General features: G+C 48.1%; 1 protein-coding gene across 1 annotated transcript in view; it reads right to left on the bottom strand.

Moving 5' to 3' along the window:
• Positions 1-1,062, bottom strand: part of ITGA11 (integrin subunit alpha 11) — a 97,239-nt gene extending 96,177 nt beyond the window's left edge. The window contains exon 1 of the mRNA XM_083713072.1: positions 862-1,062. Coding sequence (XP_083569198.1) covers positions 862-913 — 52 coding nt within the window. The 5' untranslated portion in view covers positions 914-1,062. The remainder of the gene's footprint in view (positions 1-861) is intronic.
• Positions 1,063-12,074: the final 11,012 nt, after the last annotated feature.

Consider the following 12,074-nt stretch of genomic DNA (forward strand, 5'->3'; position numbering starts at 1 on the left):
TAAAGCCCCAGGGTTGTTCCAGAGCCACAGTTCCACTCACAAGCCGGAAAAGTTTCTCTTTTGTTTGAAAATCTCACAGCAGAGCACCCTCCCTCCGTCCCCTCCCTTTGCTTCTGAGCTGGAACTGGGCACAGAACGATGTCAAACATAACTGAAGCAAACACGTCTCCCCTTCCATCAGCTCAGCCCCCTCCATACATAACAGAGTTTTTAAGTTTGCAGGAATGCAGCCAGCAAAAAGGCAAAATTTCACTCTCTCCCTTCTCTGCTGTAACTCAACACGCACGCCAGCAGCCACGCATCAAACCATATGTGGGGGCCAGGCTGCATCTTCTAAAATAAATAAAAGGACTGAGCACCTAAACATAATAACGGGTACCATCAAGGACTGAGCACCTAAACATAATAACGGGTACCATCAAGTCGTTAACTGGACTGCAAAAGTTTTCAGCAAAGAAAGACTCTCTGAAAGTTGAAAAAGCAAAACAAAGTTACTTCATTTTGCTGCTTGAGGGGGGGGGGGAGCTTAAAAAGGAAGCAGACTGAAACATTCAAAACTGAGTCTAGGTGCCAAAATCTTGAGATGCAAAGAACTTCTCGACTTCCTCCCTCTGAAACTTTGCAAGAATTTATACCCTTTGCATTTTAAAAGTGGAGGAGACACAGACCGCTCCATCATTACATGCTTTGGAGGCAAATCTCTCAGTTGCTGCATAAATAATAATGATAATAATGAAAAATTGGCAACTGTGTCTTCTTGCTGACCTAAGCACTTTCTTTCTCCTGAATTGCGTTTCTCACCCGCCACGGTGCACAGCTATGCTCCTGTATGAGATTCAGCACCACACACGCCTGCCTTACCTGATAGGAGGCCGATAGCCCAGGCTACCAGCAGCTCTCTGTAGAAGTCCATGTGGGTGGTGGAAGTTTCTGGTGGTACCCGACCCAAACCATCCGCTTGAGACGCCAAGGCAGTGTGGCAGCTCCACTCTGAGGGGGGAACAGCTTTCTGCTTATCCCACAAGCCGTTCTTTGCTCCCTGACAGAAGCAGCTCTTGAGAAGGAAGTGGGAGGGAATAAATGGTAGGAGGTGCAGGGGGAGAGGAGTGGAGAAAGGACCAGGCGAGAAGCAGATTCCCAACACCCTGGAGGGGCCACCCTGGGAGCTGCCGGGATTTCCCTTGGCTGCAGAGACTTGCAAGAACTTTAGGAGAGAAAAGGAAAGAATCCGAAGCAACTTCACTCAGTGGGGCTTTTGATTGCAACTGCAAACAAAACAGCCTAAGTCTGCAGTATCCACAATGCATGCATGCTGTTGAGTTTGAGGGTGCTTCTAAGGGGGTGGGAACAAGGTATACAATTCTGACTTTTGCAAATTCCTATTGATTTTCAAATGAGGTGGAAGGGGAATTTTATAAAAAAAAATTGGGGGGGGGGTGTCCTTCAAATTTAAAAACCTGAAAAGGGTCGCATTCAAAATTCCAGATTTATTCCTTTTAAAAAAATGTGTTCAGAAATGTCAGCTCTGTTTGGGGGAATTCATTTTTTCCCCTTTACTGCATTTGCATCTTGCCTTGTCTCTCTCCAGAGAGCTCAAATTAGTGTGCATGGCTCTCCACATCCTCATTTAAACCTCACAACAACCCAGTGAGGTAGGTTAGGCTGAGAGGCAGTGACTGCCTTTCAGAAGGCAGCAGCTTCAGCATCAAATTGTGGTGGAATGCATCATTCCAGAAAGGGCAAGAAAATGGATGCATCATTTCAAAATATGGTGTCTACCCCAGGAAATTAGAGCGTGTGTGAAAAATTGGGGTTGTGTCATAAGAAAATCCTGCTGGATCAGACCAGGGGCCCATCTAGTCTAGCAGCCTATTCTCATGGTAGCTGACCAGATGCCCTGAAGGGAAACCTACAAGCAGGATTCAAGCACAAGAGAACACAAGAGAGCCAGCATGGTGTAGTGGTTAAGAGCAGTAGTCTCGTAATCTGGGGAACCGGGTTCGCGTCTCCGCTCCTCCACATGCAGCTGCTGGGTGACCTTGGGCTAGTCACACTTCTCTGAAGTCTCTCAGCCTCACTCACCTCACAGAGTGTTTGTTGTGGGGGAGGAAGGGAAAGGAGATTGTTAGCCGCGTTGAGACTCCTGAAGGGGAGTGATAAAGCCGGATATCAAATCCAAACTCCTCCTCCTCCTCCTCCTCCTCCTCCTCCTCCTTCTCCTCTTCTTCTTCTTCCTCTCCTGTGGTTTCTAGCAGCAGGTATTCAGAAGCATCTACTGCCTGTGACCATAGAGGAAGAACATAACCATCATGGCTAGTAGACACTGATAGCCCTTTCATCCATGAATGTGTCCAGTTGTTCTTTTGAAGCCATCAAAGTTGTCATCCAGTATTAGTCCCACTCAGAAAAGAGCCACTAAAATTAACCTTCATCCATAGGTGCCAACTCCCTGGGGCCCTGGGTGCCCAAGCACCCACAAAATTCCCCATAAAGGGGCTGGGCACCCACAATTTTTGGTGCCAGAGCCATGCATGTTGCATGGCACCCATGGCCCCAGGCACCCATGGGTGCGGGGTCAAGTTGGCACCCCTGTCTGAATCTATTCATTTTAATGGGCCTACTCTGAGAAGGATTCAGTAGGCCACAGTTTTAATGCTCTCATGTTGCGGGTGCCCATTCTGTGCTACACTAAGGTTACCAGATCCCCCCCCCCCCAATGAGTCCGGGGACAGTTTTCAACTTCAATGGATTCTGTATGGGGACTGATTTGTAAATCCAGGGACTGTCCCCAGGAAATGGGGACATCTGGTAACCTTATGCTAGACAGTTGGCTCATTGGGGGGAACTAGGGTTGGGGAGGGAGGGGGCTTGAGCTAGGCGCACAGTACAGGGTCACCGTATCATATACTGCTAGCTCCGCTTCCAAATCCAACATGCAAAGTCAGGTCAAGACCCAGCAAGGCAAAGCCAACACAGCAGAGGGCAAGTCTGAATAAGGAAGATAAGGCAAAGCAGAGGTCACATTCCAAAAAAGAAGCCAGCAAGGTGAGCAGTACCTTGGATAGCTCCAATTAACACCTAGATCAGCCATCAGCCAAGGCAGGCTTGAATGTTGTTCTAACAACCAGCAAACCCAGACTGAGCGCTAAATAGACCTTTGAACAGGTAGCCCCTAATGGGTGGGGCATCCACTTTTAAAAGGGCCCAGTCTATTTTAGATGCTCTGGACTCTGGCAGTGGGGGGGGGGGTGTCAATTATGGCATATGAGCTGGAATCCATAATGTCTTAAGACTGAAAAGGTCCTGGCATTATGGACTCGTTTGGTGCTGTGACTTCTGAGGAGGTAGAAATGTCAAAGTCTGGTTCAGAAGAAACATTCTCCTCCAGATTGTCATGGATGCTGTAGCTGAGATTCCTGCACTGCAGGGGGTTGGACTAGATGACCATTGGGTCCCTTCCAACTCTATGATTCTGTGATTCTGTGACTAATGGGCCACCAGCCGGATCCAGCAGGCTCTTCTTTGTTCTTAAAGCAGATGCTGTACCTTCAGCCCCATTCACAGGGGAAGATGGGAGCAGGCTCTTCTTTGTTCTTAAAGCAGATGCTGTACCTTCAGCCCCATTCACAGGGGAAGATGGGAGCTTGTTTCCCATCACTGATCTTATCAAGAACCCCCTAATAAGTGCTCGAGGAGCTTTCCCCCAGAACAGTATAGAAAGCATTGTTCTCAATGCCAGGCCCCTCCACTAGCCAATACTTTCTCCATTCTTCCTGGTGAGGAATCAACATGCCTTCCATTTGTAGTTACTTCTTGGCACGTTCTTCCATGGGACAAGACCCAGGATGCAGATCAATCAAGAGCAGTGGTAGGCAACCAAAGACCCCTCGGCCAAAGTGGCCCATGGGGGTAGTTTAACCTGCCCATTAGCCGCCTCCAAACTGAGCCACCCACTCAGTTAGCCCCTGCACACTGCGCTAAACAGTGTGGTGTGGGGACTCGCTTCTGTGGCACCAGAAATCATGTCTGCACATGCACAGACGCCGAAAATTGCATCTGCGCAGACGCAGACACTGGACCATAAAGAAGGCTGGACCATAAATAGCTGGACCATAAAGAAGGCTGACCACCGAAGAATTGATTCTTTTGAATTACGGTGCTGGAGGAGACTCTTGAGAGTCCCATGGACTGCAAGAAGATCAAACCTCTCAATTCTTAAGGAAATCAGCCCTGAGTGCTCACTGGAAGGACAGATCCTGAAGCTGAGGCTCCAATACTTTGGCCACCTCATGAGAAAAGAAGACTCCCTGGAAAAGACCCTGATGTTGGGAAAGATGGAGGGCACAAGGAGAAGGGGACGACAGAGGACGAGATGGTTGGACAGTGTTCTCGATGCTATGAACATGAGTTTGACCAAACTGCGGGAGACAGTGGAAGACAGGAGTGCCTGGCGTGCTCTGGTCCATGGGGTCACGAAGAGACGGACATGACTAAATGACTAAACAACAACAACAGACACAGACACTGGAAATCATGGGCGCACACGCTCTCTCTCACACACAATCCGGCCCATGGAGGGATCTCCGCTGGAGTGAACCAGCCCAGGCGAGGTAAACTTGCCGACCCCTAAGCAAGAGCCATCATCTACTGAAGAATTGATCCTGTTTTTCTGTCTGACTTGCCAACTATCAATGCAATAATCAAAACCGATCCCTGGCAACAGATGTATTTCCAGGCTGGGCTGTTTTGCCAAACCTCCACAGCCCTGTCTAGATTTCCTCCGTGAAATGAATATCTTTCAAACTCTTCATGGCAAATGCTGGAAATACCTTTAGCAGACCTGTTTTTGAGACAGGAGACCCATTCCCAGTTTGGCTGAGCAACCTGCAAAGGATTCTGTTAAACATTTGTCCATACACATTCATAATACCCTCCTTTTATTTTATTTCTTTGCAGAAGCCCTACAGCTGAAAATCTGGCTCCCTTGGAAATGTCTCCACTGTGAACCTGTTCCAGTGGAAAGAAGAGAATAAGCTGTATAATATTGTTTCAGAGAATTAGCATTTGGACCCTGCCAAGATTCCTAAACAATCCACATCCATTTCTTTCTCTCTCTCTCTTTTTAGACCATCTCAAATGAGTTGGAGGATTCCTAAGAGATTGATAAATCCAGACAAATCGCAGTGTAACCCTTGACAGTCTGACGGGGCCACTTAAGGGTCTGTGTGCCAGATCTCGAGGGAACAAATGGAATTCCATTTTTCCCTCTCTCTTTTTTTTTGCCAAAGTTAGTCTGATGACAAATCGGTGCCAAGAGGGAGGGGCGGGGTGGAGAGTCTTTCCTTCCAAGTTGGAGGGGGATCTAGCAAGTGGCTGGGATGTTCACATGGTCCTCATTAGCGAGGCTGGCTGCAGAGGGAGAAAAAATTAACTGCATAACTCCACCGGGTGCAAATTGCATCTTGACTTCCCTGCCTTCCTCCAGCCCACAATAATGGCAAACTCTCTTTCATTTGGAAAGCTTTTCACTGTCCTGAGGCACACTCTGCTCCCTTTGATGCTTTTAGCATGTGCCCGGAGACTGGGGTTTCATGATGGGATCCCATCAAGGAATCTTGGAGCTAGAAAGGGGATGCAGGTGATGTAAGTCAGGCTGAGCTCTGCCTGGGGATTCCTCTACTCCTGAAATAATATATCTTCCAGGGCAATGCCTCACTCCGGGCTTCTCTGATCATGCCTCATAAGCAGCTTTTGAATGGCACTGAGCCTCCTCTCTGGAGAAGAGACGGCTGAGAGGTGATAGGATAGTCATCTTCTAATATCTGAAAGGTTGTCACATGGAAGATGGAGCAAGCTTGTTTTCTGTTGCTTCAGAGGGCAGGATCTGAACCAGTGGATTCAAGGGACAAGAAAGGAGATTCTGACATTAGGACCAAAGGAGATTAAAGGTAAAGGGACCCCTGACCGTTAGGCCCAGTCACAGATGACTCTGGGGTTGCGGCGCTCATCTTGCTTTACTGGCCAAAGGAGCTGGCATACAGCTTCCGGGTCATGTGGCCAGCATGACTCAGCCGCTTTTGGCGAACCAGAGCAGTGCACGGAAATACCATTTACCTTCCCGCCGGAGCAGTATCTATTTATCTACTTGCATTCTGACGTGCTTTCGAACTGCTAGGTTGGTAGGAGCAGGGACTGAGCAACGGGAGCTTACCCCGTCGCAGGGATTCGAAGTGCCGACTTTCTGATTGGCAAGCCCTAGGCTCTGTGGTTTAACCCACATCGCCACCTGTGTCCCTAGGAGATTAGGACCAAACATTTTTGATGGTAAGAGCTGTTAGACAGTGGAAAGGACTACCTCAGAAGGTGGTGGGCTTTCCTTGGTGGGAGATTTTTCAACAGAGGTTGGGTGGCCATCTTCAGGGATTCTTTCGCTGTGGTTACTGCATTGTTGGGGACTGGACTAGATGACCCATTGGGTCACTTCCAGTTCTATAATTCTATGATTCTATGGTCTGTGGGGACTGGTCCCTATTACCACCGATAAAGCAGAAGACAGAGGTGCCACAGTAAGTGGTGCCAAAGCCAATGGCACGTGAAGTCAACTAATTCTAGTGTCGCATACTGCATGCTGAGTTCTGCAAGGGCAACACAGGGTAGGAAGCTGACAGACAGGGCCACCCTCTGGGCAGGTTGTAAGTAAGAAAGCAGGCAGCTTTGAAGGCTGATTGAAGGCAAGACCCCATTTGCTCAAAATAATAATAATAATGGGACGTGGGTGGCACTGTGGGTTAAACCACAGAGCCTAGGAGTTGCCGATCAGAAGGTTGGCGGTTCGAATCCCCACGACAGGGTGAGCTCCCATTGCTCGGTCCCTGCTCCTGCCAACCTAGCAGTTTGAAAGAACATCAAAGTGCAAGTAGATAAATAGGTACCACTCTGGCAGGAAGGTAAACGGCGTTTCTGTGCACTGCTCTGGTTCGCCAGAAGTGGCTTAGTAATGCTGACCACATGACCCGGAAGCTGTATGCCAGCTCCCTTGACCAATAAAGCGAGATGAGCGCTGCAACCCCAGTCGGCCATGACTGGACCTAATGGTCAGGGGTCCCTTTACCTTTTTAATAATAATAATAATAATAATAATAATTATTATTATTATTATTATTATTATTATTATTATTATTATTTTATTATTTATGCCCCGCCCATCTGGCTGGGTTTCCCCAGCCACTATAGGCAGATCCCAACAGAGGACTAAAAACAGAATAAATCTTCAAACATGAAAAACTTCCCTAAACAACTAGACTGGCTAGATGGAGTCCCAGTATCAGCAAAATGCAGAATAGTACATCTGGAACACTTTTAAATGGACCTTGGTGGCTTCCCTCTTGTCCTACCTGAAGTCTTGCATTCAGTAGTGCCATGATCAGTTGTGGAGTGCAAGAGCCAATGACGACAGCTCTCATATGCTCCCAAGGACAGTGTATGAATGCAAGTAGCTGCACCAACCTATGACTGCCACAAAATAGTGAACTGGCAACGGGTAGCATGGTGGTTGCCATGTTGGAATTTGGCTGGAGTGACCTCAAACACTTGGTATAAGCAGCTTCCAATGCTCCCATCTTTCCAGGCATTAAAATCTGCTGAGGAAGCTCTACTTCTGCCGGATACATTTAAAGCACATTTGGAACACATTCCCCGCCCCCCGCCCCGAATTCTGGGGACTGTAGTTTGCTAAGGGTTGCTGGGGAATTGGATCTCTGTGAGGGGCACCCTCCAATACCCAGAATTCTTAGAGGAGGGGGAGAAATGTGCATTATTTAAAGGTACAGTTGTGAACACAGGCTCCGAGGAATCCCAAAGTTTGCAAAAATTCAAAAAAAATATTTTTAGGGAAATCACTCAAATCACCACTCCAAAAAGGAATAACCCGTTGTGCTCAATGTGCACAGACTTCTGGCTGATTATTGGGGAAAGTGGAAAATTGGTTGGGAGGGGGATTATAAACCACCTTGGAGCATATCTGGCTCACTAGGAACACTCAGCACTACAGCATTTCGTTGCAAGTCCCACCTGTATAACATCAAGTGTGGATTATACCTTGCCAGGAAAATCTGAGCCTTATAATTTCCACTGCGCACTAACACTCAAAGTCATTACAGTCTGAAGTGTGGCCCATACACTTTCAGTCTGGGGGGAAAGGGGGGAATTAAATATTCCATTAATAAAACAGGATCCGCCCCCCCCCCCCGCCCCTGCCCCCGGAAATGCTTTCCATAAAATCCTTTATGTGGATATAATGCCGCACACTGTATGTTTGTAATAATGATGGTTTTATCTTTTTCTCCCTGGAAGCATTCGGCTGAGTGGTGTTTCTGCTACTGCCATTTGTCTGTCTGGAGGAATTACCCCTTTTGTAAAGGCTATCCGCCATCCAACAGAAACAGAGACTTACATTTTGCCATTTGCCTGCTTAATCCTTGCAAAGCACTACACATGGTTAAGTCCCAAAGGCAGATGTAAAAGCCACTGAAATCCCGAAGCCCAGGCAAACCGTCTGAGCCAGCAGCTCATAAAGTCATGCAATGTAAGGAGGAAACCTTGTTGAATGCTCAGCTGACTGTACTAGAGAGGGAGGCAGAAAAGGCAACCTCTGCCCAAGACCCCTTGCAGAGGCTGCAAGCCACCTTCTCCTGTGACCTGGAAGCAGGGAAAACCAAAGAAAGGAGGAAGATGGCATTAGCACTTTTTCTCATCTTGGCCTCTTTATTCATATTGTTGCACATCAGCCCAATCTCTGAGCGGTGACAGATCCCAGGAGTTCCAGGTGCCTACCAAAGTCCGGTTTCCCTGGAATGAAGGTCAGAGGAGACTGGGGTGTCATTAGGATAGATGGTTTTATTTACACATATGTATGAGCTAAGCATAAGATAAGGGACATGGGTGGTGCTGTGGGTTAAACCACAGAGCCTAGGACTTGCCAATCAGAAGGTCGGCACTTCGAATCCCCGTGATGGGGTGAGCTCCCGTTGCTCGGTCCCTGCTCCTGCCAACCTAGCAGTTTGAAAGCATGTCAAAGTGCAAGTAGATAAATAGGTACCACTCCGGCAGGAAGGTAAACGGCGTTTCCGTGCACTGCTCTGGTTCGCCAGAAGCAGCTTAGTCATGCTGGCCACATGACCCGGAAGCTGTACGCCGGCTCCCTCGGCCAATAAAGCGAGATGAACGCCGCAACCTCAGATTCGGTCACGACTGGACCTAATGGTCAGGGGTCCCTTTACCTTTACCTTTTAAGCATAAGATGGAGATGCTCACAGCATTAACCCCCCCAACAAATCTTGCTTCTCCATTAGTTGCAGCTTTGGGTCCAGCACAGAGCGAACAGGTCTCTATGTCCCCAACCTGGCTTCCAGTCTGCTTTTAGCTCAGTTCACATATATCACACTGGCTATTGTTCTTATACCTTCTAACCGGGAGAAAAAGTCCACCCACTAACCTGGAGGGCCGCATCACTTAGTTGTAGCTCTTGCAACCTGGCTCACTCTTATGGGATGCTGATGACGACACTTAAGTGGCCAGCTACAGTTGTCTCATAAGGAAACCTGTCTGACTTGTTCAGCAATAGAATTCTATCTTACAGTCTAACCCTCCCGGAACAGGACTCCAAGAATTGGTAAGGACTCAGATCATCATCCAGACTGACCTCCCAAATCTACAACAATAGAAACCCCATTTCTGTGTCCCCTTTACAAGAGGCAGGCCCAGAATCAAGTCAAGAGAAAGCTTTCATTTCTAATCCATTCAGAATTTGTTCCCCTAATGTTCAACTGAAAGCTTCCATTGCAAATTGCAAGTAGAGAACCATTCACTCATTCTCCCATCTGATAGCCCAACCTTCCCCACCCAACCTTGTGCATGCCTTTCAGATGTTTTGGACTACAAGTCCCATCAGCCCCAAGCCAGATAACACAGCCAGTGGTGTGGGAGTTGTAGTCCAATACATCCTGAGGGCACCAGGTTGGGGAAGGCTGTGATAGCCCTTCAGATCTTTGAAAGGGGCTGCCATGTCTCTCCCCCACCCTGCTCTAGTCTTCCGTCTTCTCCAGGCTAAACATAGCCATATCCTTTTTGTTCTCATCTGCCTTGAAAGGTGGACATTTCCTCCTGATTGCCTTGATATATCAGGATAACGCGCGCGCCCCATTCCAAAATCCAAACCAAGGAAATGATAACATGGAAACAAAAATTGAGAAGGTGAACAAATGTTAACTTGCAACCATTAAACCAGCATTTGAACTCTTTGCACAGGAACAGTCTTGCACAAAAAGCGAATGAGTGACAGGCAACTCGGGTACCAGCTCCGACTCCAAGTTATTAGCAAGATTGCAAGATTTAGGACCTCGGACTCTCAGCAGCACCCAGAAGGATTTCCTTTCTTACTCAGTTCCAGAAAACTGCCAGACAGGCATCACACTCGGTTGGATTTTCTTAAAAGAAACCGTAGGCCAGCTGGGGTTTGGGGGCTTGCTGTTTTATCAATCTAGGACCCCCTTGCCCCCACCCACGCACGCCTTTAACCAGCTTTGCAGAACGACTCAAGTTTCTGCCTTCTATCCTTTTGGGTTCTTAGTGACCCTCTTGGCATCACATGTCAAGGAAACCATGGAAGGCGCCTGTGAGATGGGATCCCTTACTCACCCCTTGGCTAGGGATGGAAGAGCTGCCTGTGAAAAGAATGGGAGAGTCTGCTGAGTCCAACTCAAGGCTGCCCGTTCGAGGTAGTTCAGTGTGATGTCCTAGTTAGAGTGTCAGATTAGAATCTGAGAAAAGACCCAGGTTCATTTCCCTGCTTAGGCATGAAGTCCACTGGGCGACTCTGAGCTAGTCAATGTCTCTCAGCCTAACCTACCTCATAGGGTTGTTGTGGGGGTTAAATGAGGAGGGGGAAAATATGTACACCACATTGAGCAAGGAGCAGGGAATGGTGGTGGTTGCTGCTGCTGCTGCTGTTATACTGATGATGTATTACAGTGTTCTGTCTCTATTTTCACTGCCAGCTCCAGGTTTTGGACAAAGTACCCTTTATGTGATTGTAAAAAGAGTCTACTACAGTGGGTCAAACTGACTGAAATAGTCCAGCCAGGCAGATCCCCATTATTGGCTGGTAGCTCTTAATTTGCTGTCCTCAGTGGCATAGTGTGGGGTGGAAGACACAGTGGCAGTTGCCCTGGGTGCAAAATTTCAGCACCTGGTGCTGCCTTAATACAACCTCGGGTTGAAGTTGCTTCAGGTTGAGCGTTTTTGGGTTGCGCTCCGCGGCGACCCGGAAGTAACGGAACGTGTTACTTCCAGGTTTTGCTGCTCGCGCATGTGCAGACAGTCAAAGTGACGTCACGCGCATGCGTGGAAGCAGCAAATCGTGACCCACGCAGACGCGCAGATGCAGGTTGCATTCGCTTCAGGATGCGAACGGGGCTCCGGAACGGATCGCATTCACATCCTGAGGTACCACTGTACAGCTTCATACTTCCATTGCTGGGCTCTGTTAAAAATGGCTTCTCCATGCGAACCAGAAAGTGACCTCTCCAGACAATGGAATAACTCTTCTTTTCATGTCTCTGCAGCTGCCATCTCCTGGATGATGTGGGTCCCGTTAGGCAGTTGAATGTGCCTGTGTACTCCACCCATTTCTCTCCCACCCACCCACCCCGCTGTGCAGCCCCAGGTGCTGTCAACCCACGCTACACCACTGACTGTCCTTATCAATGGTTGGTAAAGAAATGGTCCCTCCATGACCTGGACCTGTGGGAGCAACAAACTACAAAAACAAAGCAAAACAAAAAACAGGCTGACAGTTTTTGAAAGACCTGGAAGGAGTCTGAGGACTGTGTTTGGACTCTGAATATACTAACAAAACCTTGTGGTTCCTTCTGCTTCCCCAGGACAGCATTCTATTGCCTTGGAATAATCAGCGCTGTTGGAAGTACAACTCCCATCATTCCCAGCCATCTTAGCCAATGGTCAGGGGTGATGGGAGTTGTAGTCCAAAAAAACATCCAGAGGCCTATTGAAGAACA

Source organism: Podarcis gaigeae (assembly GCF_964106915.1).
Source record: "Podarcis gaigeae genome assembly, chromosome: 14".
NCBI classification, from domain to species: domain Eukaryota; kingdom Metazoa; phylum Chordata; class Lepidosauria; order Squamata; family Lacertidae; genus Podarcis; species Podarcis gaigeae.